The 20359-nt window shown below is 43.9% G+C and overlaps 1 protein-coding gene, 1 long non-coding RNA gene and 1 other non-coding gene across 7 annotated transcripts in view; 2 read left to right on the plus strand and 1 right to left on the minus strand.

The window, feature by feature from the left end:
• LOC125711320 (claudin-7-like) overlaps nucleotides 1-4564 on the minus strand; it is a 41609-nt gene extending 37045 nt beyond the window's left edge. Inside the window, exons 1-2 of the mRNA XM_048980123.1 lie at nucleotides 4447-4564; nucleotides 3925-4173 (exon numbers count right to left, since the gene is read on the minus strand). Of these exons, the coding sequence (XP_048836080.1) occupies nucleotides 3925-4144 (220 nt within the window). The 5' untranslated portion in view covers nucleotides 4145-4173; nucleotides 4447-4564. The remainder of the gene's footprint in view (nucleotides 1-3924; nucleotides 4174-4446) is intronic.
• A 6891-nt stretch (nucleotides 4565-11455) lies between these two features.
• On the plus strand, nucleotides 11456-19355 carry LOC125711324 (uncharacterized). 5 transcript variants are annotated; one of them, XR_007382992.1, is made up of 5 exons: nucleotides 11456-11510; nucleotides 11868-11964; nucleotides 12745-12884; nucleotides 18034-18152; nucleotides 18700-19355. It is a non-coding gene; the product is annotated as an uncharacterized LOC125711324 (long non-coding RNA). The 5 variants fall into 5 exon arrangements; XR_007382991.1 differs by having other exon boundaries at nucleotides 11468-11510; nucleotides 11797-11964; XR_007382990.1 differs by having other exon boundaries at nucleotides 11484-11633.
• LOC125712446 (small Cajal body-specific RNA 6) lies at nucleotides 18274-18514 on the plus strand. The gene has a single exon (XR_007383313.1). It is a non-coding gene; the product is annotated as a small Cajal body-specific RNA 6 (non-coding RNA).
• Nucleotides 19356-20359: the final 1004 nt, after the last annotated feature.

Consider the following 20359-nt stretch of genomic DNA (forward strand, 5'->3'; position numbering starts at 1 on the left):
GCAGCAGCTCCCGAGGCGCCCCCTGACCGCGCTGCAGCAGCTCCCGAGGCGCCCCCTGACCGCGCTGCAGCAGCTCCCGAGGCGCCCCCTCCGCCTGCTGACCCTGTTCCGGTCCCTGTCCCTGGCCCCGCTCCTGTCCCTGGCCCCGCTCCTGTCCCTGGCCCCGCTCCTGTGACTCCTCTGCCCTTGCCTCGGCGTCCTCGGCCCCGACCGAGGGGCGTGATGTCCGTGTCCCGTAAGGGGCGGGGACACAGACGCAGGGCTGGGGTCCCGCCCGCCCTGCCCCCTGGCTCGCCCTGCCTCGCCTGCGCTGGGGCTCGGTTGGCGCCTGCGGGTCCTGGCCCTCCGGGTCGGCTGTCACCTGCGGGTCCCTCTCCGGTGCCTCGTCGCCCTGCCTCGCTCCCCTCTCCGGGTCCTGGTCGGTCGCCTGGGGGTTCCCCGACGGCGGCTCCTCGGTCGCCTGCGGGGCCCCTACCTCCGGCCCTCCCCCGGACATCGCCGCCTGCTGCGGCTCCCCCCTCCTCCGGACCTTCGCCCTGGCCCCTTCCAGCTCCCTCGTCCCCTTCCCTGGTGCTCCCTCCCTGGCCCCTCCGCGGGTCCCTCGCCCTGTCTCCTCGGCCCCTCCGTGGTCCCCTCCGGCTCCGGCCTCCCGGCCGCCTGCGGCCCCTCCGGCTGCCTCCCGTCGCCCGCTGGGGCTCCCTCGGGCTTCCCCTAGTTCCCCCTCCTTGTCTCCCTACGCCCCTGCCTTTGTCCCGCCTGTCTCTGCCCCTCTGTTTTCTGCTCGCCCTTTCGTTCCGCCCGTCTCTGTTCCTTGTGCCCCGGTGTACCCGCCTTGCACTCCTGGCCCCTTTGTTCCGCCCGTTCCTTCTGTGTCTCCCTTCCTAGTTTGCCTGTCTGCCTTCCCGACCCTCTGTCAGGTTTTGTCTTTTGTCTTGTCCCTCGCTCTGTTTTGTGCCTCGGTCCTGTTCCCTGTCCTGCGTTGATTCTGTTCTTGTTTTTCAGGTCCTGTTTTGCCTCGTCCCGTCCGTCGCCCCCTTCCTTGGCGTGCCCGGAGTAGCGCGCCTTTGGGGGGGGGTTCTGTCATGCCCGGCTCGTCCGCTCCTCGTGTGTGCCACGCCCCCTGATTACCCACGTGTGTTTCCCGAATTGTACCCAGCTGTTTCCGTTTGCTGTCATTCAGTCTGGTGTATTTAAGTCCTGGTCTCCCCTGTTTGCTTTGTCTGTCATTGATGTTAGTTGGCGTTACATGTCTCCTGCTCCCAGTTTGTATATTAAACCCTCGTTAATCCCCGACTTCCGCCTGCCTGCATCCTTCTTGCCCGTTCGCCTCGCACGATCGCCGCTCTGCCCGCGATCGCTAGCGTTCCCGTGACACCTTTACTTATTTTATACACACTTTAAAATTCAGAAAACTACTTGCCTCAGCTGTTTTTAATAAAAGATAGTGGCATGTGGGGATCGTGGCTCTACACACAAGCGCAACATGGAGAGAGAGCGCGTCATTTTAACAAGGATTGTCCACGTTATTCCTTGATTCTTGTTGTCGAAATGCTTAGGATGTTTTATTTTAAATAACACATTGGCCAAAAAAGAGTTTCATTACTTAAAAAACATTATGGTTAAAGGGTCTTATTTGAAATAAAAGGGCAACATGTGTCACCATTTTGAAATGTGTGTCTGCGTGAGTGCACATGTGCAAGATCGGGGCCGTTTTGGACAATCATTTCAGCCACGTTGTTCAAACAGGTCGGAACTCTGTTGGACTCGCTCATTTCACCTTTTAGCTACCATCGGACTTAAAGGTTATTCCTCCTAAAAGCTTGCTGATTAAATGCTTTCTTCAGCTTAACAACAAAATAAAACACTGGTAACTACCACTAAATTTCTTCTTTTAACATGTTGGTTAAATATAATGCGTTCTAAGTGCTTTCTTTTAAAATAACGCTAAAGTGCCCGTACTTTTGTGCCTACTCCTAATAACACGTGGGTGTGGCTGGACGGAAACCTGCTGGACGTTTATGCACTAGCTTACATTCATCCCACTATATGTCTTATCAATCCTAAAAACGTAATATACGTAAAAACGTAAAAATAACACAATAAGTATATGTCATATATTTTATTCTTTTAAAGTTCAATGGCAATGCTTATCTCCCAAACCATATGGCCCCCTATCTGCAACACGTGGTATATGCATGAATGATATATGGAGATAACCCCTCGACCAATCAGAATAAGGGATGCGCCCCCTCCTGCTTATGACGTCAGAAGCGGAGTCAAATTAAGCTCCGCCCAATGTACCAACTAATATCTCTGGTAGCTGTTCACGAGAATGATCTCAGTGTGTATATTGATGCTTCCATGTCCCACTCTCGCCAGTGTGAGGAAGCAATAAAAAAGGCCAATAGAATGTTGGGTTACATTTTTAGGTGTGTAGAAATAAGGGAAGTGATGCTACTTGGTATGACCCCACCTAGAATATTGTGTGCAGGTTTGGTTACCGTACCTTAAGAAGGACATTGCTGCCTTGGCAAGGGTGCAATGTAGGGCTACGAGAATGATTCCTGATCTTAAAAATACTAGAACTCGTGGCCATAAGTGTAAATTAACGGGAGAACAACGTGTAGTTGGAGTATGGAGTAGTCTTCCTACTAGTGTAGCTAAAACCCTGGGTTCCTTTAAATCAGGCTAGATAAGATTTTAACAACTCTGAGCTATTAGTTCTCCACAAACGAGCTTGATGGGCCGAATGGCCTCTCGTTTGTAAATTTCTTATGTTCTTAAAAGGAAAACAATTAATAGATGATTCATACCAAATTATTTGCTTGTTTTCAGAAAATTATAGATGATTATGCAGTACACTAACTACCTGTATAACCTGTTTGTTCATTTTGTAGATAATTGTAAGTAGGTTTAGGTTGTGGAAGAATCAATGAAAGTCACACATTAAACAGCTGCATTAAATACAATAATTCAGAAATATGATATAAATATATAAATTGTATATAATTTCTTTATGATTTGAGTCGAAAATGTAAATAATAGGTACAACATGAGTTTGGAATGTTGACAATAGGCTGTGAAGTTGTAAATTAAAAATCTTGGGGGAGGGATCCATAAAGTAGGATGTCTCACTTAATTGGTTAATTGAAGTTAGGAATTGTGATTGTCTCATAAGACAATCTAATAGGCAAGGAGCATCGCTGCTAAATGATCATGACTTCTAGCTTAAGTAACCCCAGCTAATCCTGCTTTGTGGAATACTGCCTGTTTTAGTATGAAAAATATAAACATAGGGTTTAATTGTCTATTTCAACTAAGATATATTTTTAAAGTCATGTATTTGCCCTCATTTCAACTAATAGTTTTATGAAGGAAATAAAAATTTGAAATTCTGTAGTATCTGATCTTTTGTATCAAATCTATTGAAAAAATGTTAAAGGACCCTGGCATGGTACTGTAAGTAATCTGTAGCAAATTAAGTAGTCTAATGGATTTGCGTTCCTCTCAGCCACTGTCTTCTAGACTTTAATGTTTGCAGTGTCGTACATTTGTGTATGTGCATGAATACTGAACCAGTGCACAATTTCCCAAACACTTACTGCATGAAGAGCACAAAACACAATATGAAATAATACACATAGTGAATAACTGGTTAGCCAAGCATTCTTGCAGTACAATTCTAGCTATAAGGGGCTTATCTTAGTCTCATGAATAACACTGTCAGGTATTAACTAAAACTTTCTCAGGAGGAACCACATTTGATTTTGTTAATGTAACTAAAGTAAAATAAACATCATATTTCCCTTGAAAAATTGAGTACCACTCTAAACAGATGCTATGTGTGTCCATAATTTTCATAGTCCAGTTGTCAGATTGCATATGTACATTTGCTTATGTATCTGTGTGAGTTGATAAACCTACCAGGTAGTCCAAGGACAGTTTTATATCTGTGACATTGAATTGCTCCAACAGCAGTGGCTGCACAATGCATCCAGAGACCCTGAAATTGCCAGGTGTTGGTAGTCACTGCATCTGCATGGCTCTTCACCTTCCAGACATGGGAGCTTGTAGAACTTAACTCGAGGGTCCAGCTCACTAAGCCCATGAGTAGGCCCAGGATCTGCATTGCCATGACCGCCATTCCTGGCACACTTTATGGTCTAATAAAATCTATAAACAGCAAAGAACCAGAAAAGAAAGAGATGAATGGAGGAACCGAAATAAGACACCACTTACTCAGCTGACTTCTGTAATGACGCATATACAGTACTATAGTATTGCAATCAACTGCTTAACAGAGAACAAGTACCTAGACAAAAATATCAAAACCTTCTGAAAGCAAGTAGGTTTTTCATACTGAAATTCTGGTTCAGCATCTTGGAAAAAAACAATTTCATTAAAACTAATTTACATTAATTACATAAAAAATAGTGCAAGACTTACATGTGTGTCCAACCCCTGGTATGAGTATTAAGGACCTGTGCAAATGAGGTGTGCAGTTGTAAGATTTTTGGAGCCTGTGCTCCCCTTAAGCTAATATAAATCTGAGGGTCAATAACCGTGCTGTCACAAAAGAATGACCTGGGCAAATATACTGCATACTGCAGCACATGCTCAGTCTGATAGCATAGCTATTGCCTGTCAAGTCACTGAACACCCACTCTAACACTCCTTTGCCTTGGATTAAAGTATTTGTCAAATTAACTAAATGTAAATGCTTATTATATTCTGTGATGGGTTGGCGCCCCATCGTGGATTGTTCCCGACTTTGCGACTGTAGCCTCCGGAATAGGCTCCGGACTCCCTGCGACCCTGAATAGGACAAGCAGTTGGATGGATGGCTTATTATATTTTCTATAAAAATCATGCAAACAGTGGCTCCACAAAATCAGTTTCAAAGTATATTTAAACTAATTGATCTGGGGACATAAAGGATGTGGAAGTGACATTTTTACACACAATGACTACATGTGGGGCACATAAGAACTATACAAACGAGAGAAGGCCATTCGGCCCATCAAGCTCGCTTGGGGAGAACTAAACTAATAGCTCAGAGTCGTTAAAATCTTATTTAGCTCTGATTTAAAGGAACCCAAGGATTCAGCTTGCACTACATTATCAGGAAGGCTATTCCATACTCTGACTACACGCTGTGTAAAGAAGTGCTTCCTTAAATCCAGCTTGAAATGTTCTCCCGCTAATTTCCACCTATGGCCACGAGTTCGTGTAATATTTTAAATTGAAAGACAGAACATTTTTCTTGTATATGAATAAATTTCGTGTTTGAATGCACGTTTCTTTCTTTTTTTTTACTTTTGTCCTGTCCGGCCGCTTCAGCAAGCAGAATCATGGTCTGAATGCACTACTGTTGTGGTTTTTCCTTCCCCGCCAATCAGGAGTCAGGAACTGCTTGTGTAGCTCTTCAGATTCAGTCTTTATTGCTAGAATGAAGTTACAACCAAGGCGAGACACTTAAAGTGTGTCCAATACTGTTTTACGCCAATTTTTATACATTTTCTTATTGTGGAACAATATCTCGTCACTTAAGCATCATCATTCCCTCAACCATTCACCCTCGTTGTTTTCTCCCTTGATCCACACCCCTAGATGATAAGTTTGCCAGTCATCTCTTTGACTGTTTGGTGCCTCGGCTGAACATAATGGTGGCGTGACCATCTCTACTTGGTTTTTTTTAAATACCCAGCCGTGAACTTTTGGTGAACTCAGGCGAATTCCTTCCTTCTGTAGCAAACCTTGGCAACTTCTGCTTGTTGCACATTGTCTGGCTAGAGGGTTAATAATATATTTGTCCTTCAACATAGTGATAAGCTGCAGCAGTGATAATGTACATATTCATACAACACATGTTCCGGGCTTGCCCGGTCCATTTAATTCTCCATACAACTCCTCCAGCCCAGGTAGGGGTGTTGTGTCCGATCAATGTCTCCGCTACACAAATGGTTGTTCCTGCTCTCTTGGCCAGGTAATCTCCTTAACTACCAGAACCTAGTGGATTCTAGACCTGCTAGAAGCTTCTTTGACCAGCAGCTCATAACGCTCCATGCCATCCCCCTGGAACCTCTGTAAATCCTGCAATCCGTCTGCGGAGGGGATGGCTCTCCACTGGCAGCAGGTCAGGTTACTCATTGTACCCGTCCCCTATGAATGCAGGTAGAAATCACCCATTCAAAGGACATCCAGTACCTGATCCTGTTGACCATCAAAGATGGAGTGATTCTAAATCACCCGTGGCTGCAACAACACAAGCCACGCCTAGACTAGGCTAAGGAGAAATTCTAGCATGAGCAACATCTTGTTTTTCCTTGTGTATCTCATTTCCATGTCAAGTGTCATCCGTTGATATCTCCCTTCTGGAGAATCACACCCTGATCCCACGGGATGGAAAAGGTGAGAGCAGTGCAGAAATGGCCCCAGCCTAACACAGTGAAGGACCTTCAACACTTCAACACAAATGTTTTTCTAATTTTTATCGTTGCTTAATTCGCAATTTCAGTACGGTTGTTACAGCCCTCACGTCTCTTATACATACCAAGCAAACCCATCTCCAATGGAGTTCTGCAGCCGAGGTCACCATGAAAACCCTCAAAACCTTGTTCTGTACCACTCCGATCCTCCAATAACCAGACCCCATCAAATCTTTTGTGGTCAAGGGTGTTGTATCAGAAGTGGGAGTGGTGGCGGTGTTGTCCCATCAAGCCTCAGATTGGAAATGACATCCTTTCGACATGGAATCGAAATGCTTTGGGAAAAACAGGACGATGCGCAGGCTAGAATCTCACCTCTCCTCTAATCTATGTGCAAGTTATGCTGTTGTAGCCACGGACAGCCGAGAATTATTCCATATTTGACAGTTGAAGGTAACTAACAAGGAAGTCAGCAGTGGCTTCCAGAGGCTATGGAAGAGTCATTCCCCCAGAGGGGCCCAGTGGGGCCATCAGGGAAATCCCCGAGGGGTCCCATTCGAACTCCTCCTCTCCCTCTATCAAGAGAGGAGGAGCGGTGGTCTGGCAATCGGGGACCTCCTCGGGGACCGGGGCCAGAAGTGCAGGGTGCGTAGGAGCAGGGTGAGGAACTGGAGGGTTAGGAGCTGGGGATCTGGACTGGATGAAGATGGGGGGTCTGGATCTGGACTGGATGAAGATGGGGGGGTCTGGAGCTGGGGAATTAGAAATTGGGGCAAAGCTGGAACCTCAGGAGAGAAGGAGGAAACAGGTGATCGAACCGACGATCGCCCTGGGGGAGTGCAACCTCGTCCCCGCATTTCTTCCCGGTGGTGATCGGGAATGCTTCCCGATCACAACAGAGGGCCCCAGCGCTGCTAAGCTGCCTCCCCGGGCAGCTTCCCCCGTCCGGAGAACACACCGGGCCGCTATGCAGCCTGAGCAGCCGCCTCCACTGCTCGCTGCAGCTGCCGGACCTGAGGAGCTCCCTCCGCTCCTGCTGCCTGCGCAGCCAGAGCAGCCGCCTCCGCTGCCGCCTGCCCAGCCACTGCCACCTGCGCAGCCAGAGCAGCCGCCCTTGCCAGTGGCTCCAGCGCCCGAGCAGCCGCCCCTGCCAGCAGCTCCAGCGCCCGAGCAGCCGCCCCTGCCTGCATCTCCAGCGCCCGTGCAGGCGCTCCCTCTGCCTGCGGCTCCCGAGCAGGCGCTCCCTCTGCCTGCAGCTCCCGCGCCCACGCCCGAGGCGCTCCCTCCGCCTCAAGTGACTGTGCCCCCTGGGGCTCTTGTTCCTGGCCCCACTCCTGTCCCTGACCCAGCTCCGGTCCTTCCAGCCCCAGTCCCTGAGGAGGTCCTAGAGAGCCCAACCACCGCTCCTCCCTCCGTTGAGGTAGAGGAGCTTGAGTGGGAGCCCTCGGGGACTTCCCTGCTGTCTCCTCCGTCCTCGCCCCGGCAAGCTCGACCCGGGCCAAGGGCCATAAGGGGAGAGGACACAGACGCAGGGCTGGGGTCCCACCCGCCCTGCCCCCTGGCTCCCCCTCCCTCGCCTGCACTGGGGCTCGGTCGGCGCCTGCAGGTCCTGGCCCTCCGGGTCGGCTGTCACCTGCGAGTCCCCCTCCACATCCTCGTCACCCTGCCTCACTCCCTCCTCCAGCATCTCGTCGGTCGCCTGCGGGCTCCCTGACGGCGGCTCCTCAGTCGCCTGCTGGTCCCCAAACTCCAGCATGTTGGAGGACGTTGCCGCCTATTGCGGCTCCCCCCCTCTCCTTGCCCTCGCCTAGGTCCCCTCCAGCTCCCTCGTCCCCTTCCCTGGTTCTCCCTCCACCTCCCTCCTCGGCCCCTCTGTCAGGCCCTCATTCCCCTTTATTCCCCCTCCTTCTCTCCCTCCTCCCCTGCCTATCTCCCTCCATTGTTGGCTCCTCCTCCCATCTTTGTCCCTCCTCCTATCCCTCCTGTTTCTGCTCCTCATTCCCCGGTGTTCCCTCCTTTCACTCCTGGCCCGTTTGTTCCGCCTGTTCCCTCTGTGTCCCCATTCCTTATCTGTCTGTCGTCTACCTTCCCCGTCCTTTGTCAAGTCCTGTCGTGGCTTCTGCCCTTGTGTCAGTTCTGTTTGTCCGTTCTATGCCCTGTGCCGCGTTAATTGTGTTCTTTTCCCTTGTTTTCCAGGTCCTGGTTCTCCAGTCTCGTCTCGTCCGTCGCCTCCCCTGAGGGGGGTTCTGTCATGCCCGGTTCGTACGATCCTCGTGTGTGCCACGCCCCCCTGATTATCCACGTGTGCTTCCTCCGATCGTACCCAGCTATGTCTTATTTTGATTGATCCTGTCTTATTAAGTCTAAATCTTGCCTGTGTCTGTTGTCTGTCATTGATGTTAGTAGATGTCCGTGCTCCTGTTCTGTCCTGCCCGTCCTGCTCCCTTTAATAAACCCCAGTATTTTTCCTGTACCTGGCTTGCTCGCCTGCTTTCTGCCCACTTGCCTGCCCATACGCCTTACCGCGTTCAGTGAAAACGTAACAGTATGGAGCCCATTTCTTCTTTCTTAATTTCATTTGAAAACCACTTTGGCTGTATATTCCCAGGTTTGTTTTTATGAGAAACCAGTATAACTCTCCATGAGGTTGCAGTAATCTGCTTTTAAGAAATGACCATGCCTCTTCTACAGTTTACCTCCATCCAGTTTACAGTCTTCTAATTTCTGTCTCATGCCATTATACTTTACCTTCCTAACATTATATATTTTTATCCTGACTTTACACTCTACACTGTATACCCAGAAAATTAAAGTCACACATAACAAATACATCATTTTTATTACTCTTACCCATGATATCATTATATAAAGTTCTGCTGCCCCCTGCATCTACATTAGGTGCCCTATAACAAATACCCACAATTAAACCACTGGAGTTGCTAGCTTTCAGTTTTACCCATGAAGTTTCTGTAGCTGCATTAGGGAGTTCCCTTGCCTACAGATATGTTTTTACATGCGTAGCAACTCCACCACCCTTTCTGGCCTGCTGGTCTCGATGGAAAGGTTAAGTTAAGAAGTTTATTGTCAAAAGCGTGTAACCTTCTAAATTATATTTGTCTCCATCACTTTCACTCAACCATCATTCTGTTATTTCTAGAATATCATAAGACTCAGACAAAATTAAAGCCCCTAAGTCATGTATTTTGTTTCTAATGCTCTAAGCATTTAAATATAGACAGCAAAGGACAGGTCTTTTACAGTGCCAACCTTTCACCTACCCCCATTTTTCTCAACCAACCTCCCCCCCCCCCCCCCCCCCCCCACACACACACACACACACAGTCCCTAGTTAAAACGCTCTTTGACTACTGGAGACATAGTCATAAGGTTGGCTCCAAGAGAATTTCTGGAAGAGGGGTCAATAAAGTGACATTATTATTATTATTATGCAATGTCTTCTCTTTTTCACTCTTTTACAGCAAAAGCAGTTATGGCCAAAAGCTGTTTTTGTTTCTAGTCAATTGTTCAACAGTTTTTCTCTTCCGGCAAATTTCCACCAGGAGCATGATGGGACTAGGAATCTACTTGTAGTTTTGCAAATACTTACCCGGCAAAATCCCTAGTCTTTCCAAAAACATACAAAACTCTGTGACTAATGACACATTGTCTTTAGATGTGAGTGTCACGCCCCCCTGATTATCCACGTGTGCTTCCCCGATCGTATCCCCAGTTTCCCGTAATCTGCCTGCCTGCAACTTGCTCACCCGCTTTACCAGCGCGATCGCAACCGGCGATTCTGACAGTGAGAGGGTGTCAGACTTTAATCTTTAAATAGGTTTTTTTTTCAAAGTCTTCTACTCTATGGTTAGCATACATCAGCATAAATTAAAATTTCCTACGGCATAAACTGGCACAAACGATTGAGATTGGTTTGGTTACAATCAGAAACAATGAAACATATGGGATGCCAACTTCACACAGTGTCCTCCAGTGCTTCTCTGATGTCTATAGCATGCTGCCCAAGCAACAAAAGGATGTAGTTCTACACAGGGATCATCTGGTACTGTACTGTCCCCTAGCCCAACCTGACCCCCCTGCAGCAGCAATGGACAAGGACACGGCGAGCAAGGAAGGTACACCAGGGACCTTGAGGCCTGTCAGCAGAAATTTCATTTTTCACATACCTGCATGTCCTGCTCTGCACCATTAGATGTGATTTAGGGCATTTCCATACCTATAGTGCGGTTCAGTTGATAAGTCTGTAAACTTGTAGTATTTTCCCCTAGGTTCAGTTTGCTTTCACACAGAGAAAAATCCAAGAGGAGTAACAATGCCTGCCCGTTAATTGTGTTCTTTTCCCTTGTTTTCCAGGTCCTGGTTCCCCAGTCTCGTCTCGTCCGTCGCCTCCCCTGAGGCGCGCCCAGAGAGCGCGCCTTTTGGGGGGGGTTCTGTCATGCCCGATGACGATCGGGGAAGCACATGAGAATGTTCATATGTCCTTCTCCGCCTAGCTGCTACTACTGGATTGTGTGCTTACAGAATGCAAAGCATACCTGCCTGCTGGAGCTGTTTAGCTCAAACTCGTGCAGTACACCTGGAACTTGGGTTGGACTGAGATAGGATCACATTCACACCACAAACGAACTGCTCCAGAACTAGACCAAGACAACCTCCTCTCCAGGGTCTCGGTCTGGTTGCACCCGAGTGTGATTACTGTGTTCACACCAACCAAAAAGAATAGCACCAAGGTGAAAATTGAGTCAGTCTGTTTTAACCAGACTAAAAAGTGCTGGTGTGAAAACACCCTAAATATATAATTTAATGTGGGTATTCGTATATTTATGTGTACTGTAAAGGACCATTTAAGTGTCTATTCTTTCTATTTGATTTGGGTTGTAATGTATTGGTGTAATTTATATTTATGTATTTGTTAGAAATGATGTTGTACCTGTTCATGACTGTAGAGGCACTGTTGAGCCATATGATTGAAATTTGTCCCTTGTGCATACAGGAGGGAGTTCCGAGGGCAAATTGAACGCACCAGAAAAACTTGACAAAGCGTTTCCGGCAGGGTTTGAACATGTGCGTGGAGCTTGCTGGCACAGATTTTTTTTCTTCTTTTGAATTTATCTATCTATCACTATTTTATGTGATGAAAAAGCATTATCCTGTGTAATATTTGCCTACCTTTATGAGGGGAGCGGGGTACGGTCTTATTTATTTTGTGTTAAGTGGTGATTTGTTTATGTAGTTATTTGATATTTACTTTGGTAGCGTCATGTAATGATCCTGTTTCGTAGGTGTATATGTTAAAAGATGTTAAATGAATTTGTGAAACATGCAATGTGTATTTGTATGTTTAATGCAGTTTTCATGGTGCTTAACGACACCGATTGACGGAAAGGTTTAATCGTGTTTTATCTGTGCTATGGTGATCAGCGATGGACAAAATACGAGAAACTTTTAAAGCACCAGTCCAGACACTCATTTTGGATTTCAAGGACTATTATGTATATGAGTATCGTAACGTCGCAATGTAAGTATTTTACCTTGATGTGCATGTGTTTGCGTGAACTCTGAACGCTTGTGAATCGTTAGCATTTTTGTGCCTGTTAGACCAGTAGTGGCTGTATATAAAAGAAGCTTTCATTTTTAAAAAATACGTCGCATTATTAAAATTACTTAAGCACTAGCCACAATTTATTTATCGTTCCATTTTTGAATCTTAGTTAGTCTTAGGAAACTTAAAATTGACCACGTTTTATAAGTGTCTGTCTTTACTTAAATCAAATACTTTAAAACTCTAAAACATTGTCAATTTTAAATTTCCTAAGACTTTAACGCAAGATTCGTGTCGTTCTTTTCAAATTAATATAAGTAGAGGAATTTTCTTGCTTACTGCTGATTCATTCAGTTTGTTTAGTGAGTTTTTATTTTTTTTTATATATATATATATATATATATATATATATATATCACACACACACATACGTACGTAATGCATACGTTGAATTAAATACGTCCTCGCTTCGGTAGTACGTGATTTTCTGAAAGGAATCATGCTTTTAATCTCCAGTTCTGTTAAGGCCAACTTCATAGGTTTTAACATTTTCAACAATTTTTAAACCATATATTTAAAGTAACCCGTATCGGGAAATTCGTCTCCTCGATTGGTTGGAAGCCTCGTGACGCGACCTAAAAGTTCCCGGATGATGTTTGGTTTTTTCACGGTGTTTTGGGCAAGCTTGTTTCATTGCTATAGTGTTCATATGTTTTGGATTTTTGCTTCTTTAACTGTTTTCTTGTGAAATTTAAGGCGCCGTGGGTACGGGGAGTACCTTCGCTTGTCCCGTGCAGCTTTAAAATGCGGAAGGATGCTACTGCGATGTGGAGCATAGTGTAATTATATGAAGTTACAGCTAGTGCAGCAGAAATGCTGGCAATCTGAACTGTAAGGTAAGTGTTCATTATGAATTTGTTGTGCTCTAGCATTTGTCTCTGACATCACAATGAAAAATGCACAGACTGTAAGTTCGTCACTTAAGGAACTGTACGTTTGATTGAATTCTGGATGCCAGTGATGAGCAGTAAAAGGTGTGATGCTTCCAACTTTCTTTAGTTTCCAGCAGCCACTTTTCTGCTCCTAACATGCCCTTGGTGTGGGTTTTGGGATACAGGGGCTTCTAACAAATTGAATAACACGACATCTTGTGTGCCAGAGGCTATTGGGACATAGTTGTGGTGGAGATCCAAGATAATTTCAGTTTTGGGGGAAGGGATGCGTGCATGATCCCCAGTTCTCAAGCTATTGGTGCGTTCCATTTGTCCTCGGAACTCAGATTCCGGAGTTTTGAAGCCGGAAGTGAGGATATGCGCGCTCCCGTTCCGGGTAATATCTCGGAGCAGCACTGATGGTCCCTAGTTCAGAATCCAAGATGACTGCGTCCTTGATCAACAGAAGGGAAAGTTGTAGTTTTATACTGTTTAAGAAATACTTCTCATTTGTGGCTCATTAAATCGGTCGCGCACACTATACTGTCCAACTTATCTGTGGACGTGTTGCTACGGATGTTTATACGTCAAGCGCCGCGCGTAATGTGTTATGAACTGATATTGCTAACAGTGGGTAACAACCGGGCTAGAATTGGATTTTATGATTAGTTGGATTATTTGTAAGTGAACGAAGATTATGGGCATTTAAACTGAGGTACCTTAAAGCCGATAAGCCTTTATGGTCTGCACAAAGTCATGTGTATAGGTCATGTTCATACTACAGTCGAACCTCGTTACTACGTACCCCGGATACAACGTTTTCACCTTTTCAACCTACAGATTTCTAATTCCCGTTTTTAGCCTATGTATTATTCCAATAGCAGCCATTGTTTACAGCGTACACCCTTACAGCGTAAACTTCGTTACAACATCCAAATTTCTAGATAAAATACGAAAACTAACCATCGTTACAACGTACAGCGCTCTCCCCACCCACCACGACTTGTGTCGCTACATCTACCTGTATCTACCTGATCTTCGCCCGACAATACACATTTGTCTATTGCGTTGCTTGGCGTTAAATGAGTTGCCTTGACCGATCGGTACTGGACTGCGTAGTAATGGCTCGTTAAGTGTTGTGTGCGTATTCTTTGTTTATTAAACTTTGTGAAATACCGGTCATGCTGGTAATTGTGAATTCAGAATAATAATGGTAGTAAAGGATTTTATGATTTAATTTGACCAATATTTCATTAATATTTTCAGGCCAAATGCCCATTTGGATGCAAATGTTTATTTTAAGAATACATTTTTATCAGCAGTTGTGTATTTTCGTTGCCGTTTATCGCCGGCCGGCACTAATTAAGTAACCGTGAGTAATTTAAGGAAAATTTCAAGGAACCAAATGAGCTTTGTCGAATTATTTAACAATTAATAATGTGTTCGTTTGTTTTGTAGTCAATTGAAGGATCTGTTCTATTAAAATTTTATCATTTACATAGATATTTCGTGAGTTCTTTCACCCATCTTGTACTAAGTGGGTACAACGTTCTATGCTTATAACGTACATGTTTTTGATATCCCGTCTTGTACGTAGTAACGAGGTTCGACTGTACAATGTTTTTCTGTGGATCAAGAGGTTTGGGATGGGGCAATGTGATGGTAGGGGGTTATAGTGGTACGACTGAAAAAATACAGACGTCAGATTATTGTTGTGATGGCATATTCCCTCTCTGTCTATGGAGGTTAAGAAATGCTTACTTGTATGAATTAATATGGGTTAGGTATTTTTCTGTGACAACTTTTTTTTTTAGTAGTGCTTAATTAAAACCTCATGTTTGCCCCTGTTTCACTCAGCAATGTAACAGCTTATCTGTATGTGTATGGAGGATGGCAGTGGGAATTGGCTGTAGAGAGCTGCAGTAGGTGAGCAATGTAGCCCAGATGATTATGTTTAGTAGAAACTTGCTCATGTGCAAGATAATTGACTAGGTATATCCAGTAGGTGGCATGTATGAAACTTTGTCCTTTCAGTTTGTTCAGCTCAAAACAATATCAATTGTTCTGGAAACCTCATCTATATTTGTTCAAGATTAATAATGAGGTCAGGGTGAGAGTGTTTTTTGCAATAGTTTTATGTTTCCTCGCAATACTTTATGAACCCTCACAATAGTTTTTAGTTACTAATAATTACTATGTTTTTTAAAGTACAAACCGTAGGATTAATAAATAAGTATAATTCTACATGATAGACATGTCCAGTTAGTTTAATGCTTAAAGCAAACTTATGGGGAACAATGCCCACCATAACTTTCATATGTGCTTTTATATGTATTTAATAATGGCACTGTCAATTCATCACCAGTACCTAAACAAGACAGGTGGGCCATTGAACAAGTGCACACGCAAACATTATTTAGGTTTATCCTCATCAAAATAAGCAAGCTAAGCCTCTGTGTCCATGATCCGAAGGTCGCTGGTTCAAGCCCGGCCTCGGCAGAACAGTCACATGTCTATGGGCACTTGAACAAGGCCTTTAACCACTAGCTCCATAGGTGTCACGTTGGCCAACCCGGTGTTGTGACCCCAAAGCTATAGAGAGCAAGTTGGGGCAGGCGAACAGAAGAATTCCAATGTACCTGTACTCATCCTTGTGCAAATGTCAAATTAAGGATTTTCATTTATTTTATTTTTCAATGCCTTAGTGACTTGCTCGTGAAACCCGATTCTCGCCCCCATACACATACACTATCTGCGCAGACCATAACAGCATGTGGAAAAGTTAAATATGAATTGGTCTTATCTCTCTCTAAAGTACTGTGTGGAACATGGCTGTTCTTATACAATGCTTGGTGCCTGTTTGTTGTACATGGCAGTTAGGTAAAGCATTTCAGAATCAGAATTCACTTTACTGGTACATCTGCATATACTAGGAATTTTTTTGACATTATTAGTGCATACATTCACAGACAACAGAGAACGTAAATTAAGAAGAATAGAATTGGTAGAAGTTAAATGGAATGAAACATATAGTGAATATGGAAAAATTACTGATTTCTTGTGTGTATTTTGCCTGTGATTGCTTGGAGGTAGGGCTGGATGATATATAGAGAGATTATATCGCTCATGCACAATAATCACCAAGGCTTCATATGATGGCCGAAACATTTGGTCGGATGCCAGCTTTTCGGTACTATACGCATGTTTGTTTATGTCCACAATTAGGTGAGCAGATTATTAAATGCCTGAAATATTAATGAGGCATTTTATAAAGCCCAAAATTTAGTGATCGGTATAAATTCGGCATTTCCTTGTGTTTAATAAACATGTCTGACTTTAAACTGCAAAAACTCCCTCCACACCACCGACATCTTTTTACTGTTTATCCACAAGATCATCTCTTTCAGATGATGTGGCTATTGAGCTTTCCCTTTATTCACCGCCACTCCAGTGTATATTGCACTGAAGTATACCAAACCACAGCATACCAAAACAGTATTATATGGTGTGATCTGCTAACCAAATTTAATAAACGTTAAATTTAAAAGCCCCATTTGGAGACCACTAAATGTACACAAAAATTCAATTCAGGTGCTTTATTGTCACTGTTTTCACAGCAACAAAATTTTAAAGGTGTATCCTCTCCAGTGTCACATTTAAACAGTAGTCCCATAGTAACAACAGAACATCAAATAGACAAACAATGAATAAACAGACCAGCATGATAAAGTAGTCATACCCCATGGATTAAAGATATTGCATTTTTTGCCTATTACACTTCAAAATAGCAAATGAATTAGGCAATGAGTCCAACTTAGCTGTAACCATAAGAGTGAATTGTAAACATGAAGGTGAACTAGATCAGATCATCAGCTTTGCAGCATTCAGTATGGTGATGGCTGAAGGATAGGAACTGTTTTTTAGTCTGTTAGTTTTAGTCTATGTATGTGAAACACCTGCCGGAAGTACATGTCCAGGATGTGATGGGTCCTGTAGAATTTTCTGGATGTTGCTGAGACAACGGGAACTGCAATTCTTCAAATGAAAGGAGAGGGCAGCTGATTATCTGCTGGGCGACCTGAATGACCTTGTGGAGCTTTTTCCTCCGTGCTACTGTGCAGCTGGAGAACCATGCACAGAGACAGTAGGCTAGGACAAATCAGAGCACCATAACACCACGGCTGCTATCTTGGGACATTGCCAGATGAATAGCAATATTTTGTGATTTGCAGATTTGCTTGTACACTAACATTTGGCTTCATTTAAATTGATTTAACTATTGATTACTTTGTCAACAGGTGAAATATATTTGAAAATCAGTGTTCTCTGTGGATCTCTAAAAGCTAGGGTTATAAAATGCTTCTCAGACCTATGTTTAATAAATGTCGGGCTATAAATGGGAAGAAGTTCTACTACACCACCTGCACGTTTTTGTACTTTGTTAATCCTCCAATATCTCATCTATCAATGGATGATGTGGCTGTTAAGCTGCCTTCCTTCCCTGCCACTTCAGTGCTTATAAATCACTTCCACAATATACCGAAACAGTAATATGTGGTGTACTCTGCTAACCAAATTTAGGTTAATGCAAGGATATGCCAAATGTATATTGATCACTAACTTTTGAGCATTATGATACACCTCTCATTAATATTGAATCATACTACTAATCTGCTTACCAAATTGTGAGTGTAAGTAAACATCCTTATTGTGCCGAAAAGCCTTCATCCGGACAAATGTTTCCACCAGTCACCTAAAGCCCTGATGATTCTTGCGCATGCCCCATGTAATTGTGAGTATATAGTGATGCGATGTCGTGTAGCCCTGGTTGTCTTACTGTTCTCTTTGAGTGGAAATGGTTTATGTGTGATTGCTGTTGCTTTTTGGATGCATTAACTACAGTTCTGCAGGAAGGAACAATAGAAATGTACAGTTATTTTCAGAAATGATTTACAAGGCTCACTATCAACATGTCAGCTTAATGTGTTTAGCAGTTTTCCACATTTTATCTCTGCACATTTATTTAGAAAGATCTATAACCTACCAAAACTGTTTCAGAAGTAAATGCATCTTTAAAAGAGCCAGTTACATTGTAAGTCAATTTTGTTTTCAGGTTTTGGACCAGTGCTGAACATCACACACTCAATGCTGGCTGGGAATATCACTAAAGCAGAACCTTACGAATGCCGACTGTGAACTTAGTACTGCAGAAATGGCAGTATAAATTGTAAGGTGAGAGTTCATTGTCAACTTCTTAGTATGATGCGATCTGTTGTATTGTGCTGGAGGGCTATTAGGCACTGATTGTGGTTTAGTGAGTTTGAATAATGTTTGCGTGTGAGTGAATTCTGGAGGTCAATGATGAGCAGTAAAAGGTCTGATGCTCCCAACTTCCTTTTGTGTCCAGCAGCCCTTGTTTTACTCCCAGCATGCTCTAGATGTGTGTTGTTGGCTACAGGGGCTTCTAACAAATTGGATAACGCCTCCTCCTGTGTGCCAAAGGCTATTGGGACATAGTTGTGGTGGAGATCCAAGATTATTTTAGTTCTGGAGGAAGGGAGCCATCCATGATCTCAAGTTTTCAAGCTGAGACCTCCTACGTAGACCTCCCACGGGTTTGCCTTGAACCAGGGTTGTCTATGGTTCTGTGATTGCAGTGTATATGAAGCTAGTGTCTCGCAATTTAACTGGATTATATTTTGCTTTGCTTGAGATCTTTAGGGCAATATTATGTCTAGTTGTGCTAACTATTTGTATTTGGTCTGTCTCATCTCTTAAGGGCAGGACATTTCAGGGAAGAGGGCAGGAAAGAGTCACCTCTTTTCAGTCATGGTGTCCTGTACTCCGGAAAAACCTGTGTATGCTGAATCAGACTAAGCTGGGTGGACAACACAACAGTGCAGTACAAGAAAAGTCAGAGCAAACTGCTTTCTAAGGAGACTCTAGTGTTTTGATCTGTGCAGCAAGATGCTGTACATGTTTCGTCAGTTGGTTATAGCTAGTGCTGGCGCTAGTCGTAATTGATGTTGTGAGAGCATTTTGGTTTCCCAATAAATTTCCCATTAAGTGGAGACCGTAATTAAGTTCAAGGTGTTTTGCGAACTAGAATTTGTAGCTAGAAACCTATCCAGAGTGCTAGCTCATTTGTGACGACAATTGTATGTTCAAAGTAAAGCATAAACAGACTCTACCTGTGGTATTTATGGAGCTTTTGCCAGGAAATTCAGGCCAGGCTAGTAACTAGTTATAAGGCTATGTATTGCTACAACTATGTAACTGTACTCAGTAGTAGAGAACCCAGAATTTAATTCATTATGATGGCCATGTGCAAATAAGGTTTTGTTATTCAAACACATCAACAGATGCATTGCCTTCGGTTGTACATTGTTCCTAATTGTTTGTACTTTTTAAAAATAAATTTCAAACCAAATTGTTTTTCCTTCTATACTGAAATTGCATAAAACTATGGATTTTGTGTACTGTTATACTCCTTGTACTCTATCAGAAGTGTGAACTGGTATTCTAGTGAAAACCACGAAGGCTCAACACTCAATTCTAGACCAGGCTAGTGCCCTGGGGCCTCTGACTGAAGGGGACCTTGGGGCATCAGAGTCCGCAACATGTATAGTGAATTGTTGAGCTAAATGGCAGTGCCGTTTTCATATTCAGTGTCAGTTGACCCCCACGAGGCCTCCTTGACCCTCTGCAAATACAATGCTTCGACTAGCAGGGCTCCTAAGCATTTTGCATTAGAGCATGTGAGCGGAGTGCAGCAGTGAGAATTTCCGCTCCTCGCTCAAGTCTATTGACTCTGCCCACTTCTCCGCTTTAATTTGCACTGAGCCGCTCCGCTCAACACTGCTCCTCGCTCCACTAAAATTTCCTCCCGCTCCAGTCAAATCGCTCCACGCTCACTCCAATTTAAGAGGGACAAATAATCTGCATGCCTAAAAAATGTCACCTTAAACCCGAAGCCTTAAGAAATAAAGAAATATGAGCAACGGCAACATTGTCACTCAGAACAGAAAATATTTATTCTTAAACATATCGGCAACAACATATGTAATATGTATTTTTTGAAACAGAGCTTATACGAGCAAAATAACCATGTCATATTGTAACAGTCCGACAATGGTTTTGAGGTTTTTTTTTATTGCGATATTACATTTTTTGTTACATCACTAACATGTACTCATACTTGTGCAAATAGCAAATTATTCTCATTTTTAATTGTAAAAATAGCAGTGGCAGCTAACTCAAACAGTACTGTCAGTAACCACTCTCCTTACATTCTCCCTGATGCTAAATACATTCCTAAAAAATGGTGGTGTTACAGCAAGAAACCAGTTTTAGATGCTTTCCAAAACGTGACCAATGCCCCACCCAGAGGTCAGAGGCTACATCCCATAAATGGACAAACACTTGCATTTAAACCAATA

The sequence above is a fragment of the Brienomyrus brachyistius genome, chromosome 17 (genome assembly GCF_023856365.1).
Source record: "Brienomyrus brachyistius isolate T26 chromosome 17, BBRACH_0.4, whole genome shotgun sequence".
NCBI lineage: Eukaryota > Metazoa > Chordata > Actinopteri > Osteoglossiformes > Mormyridae > Brienomyrus > Brienomyrus brachyistius.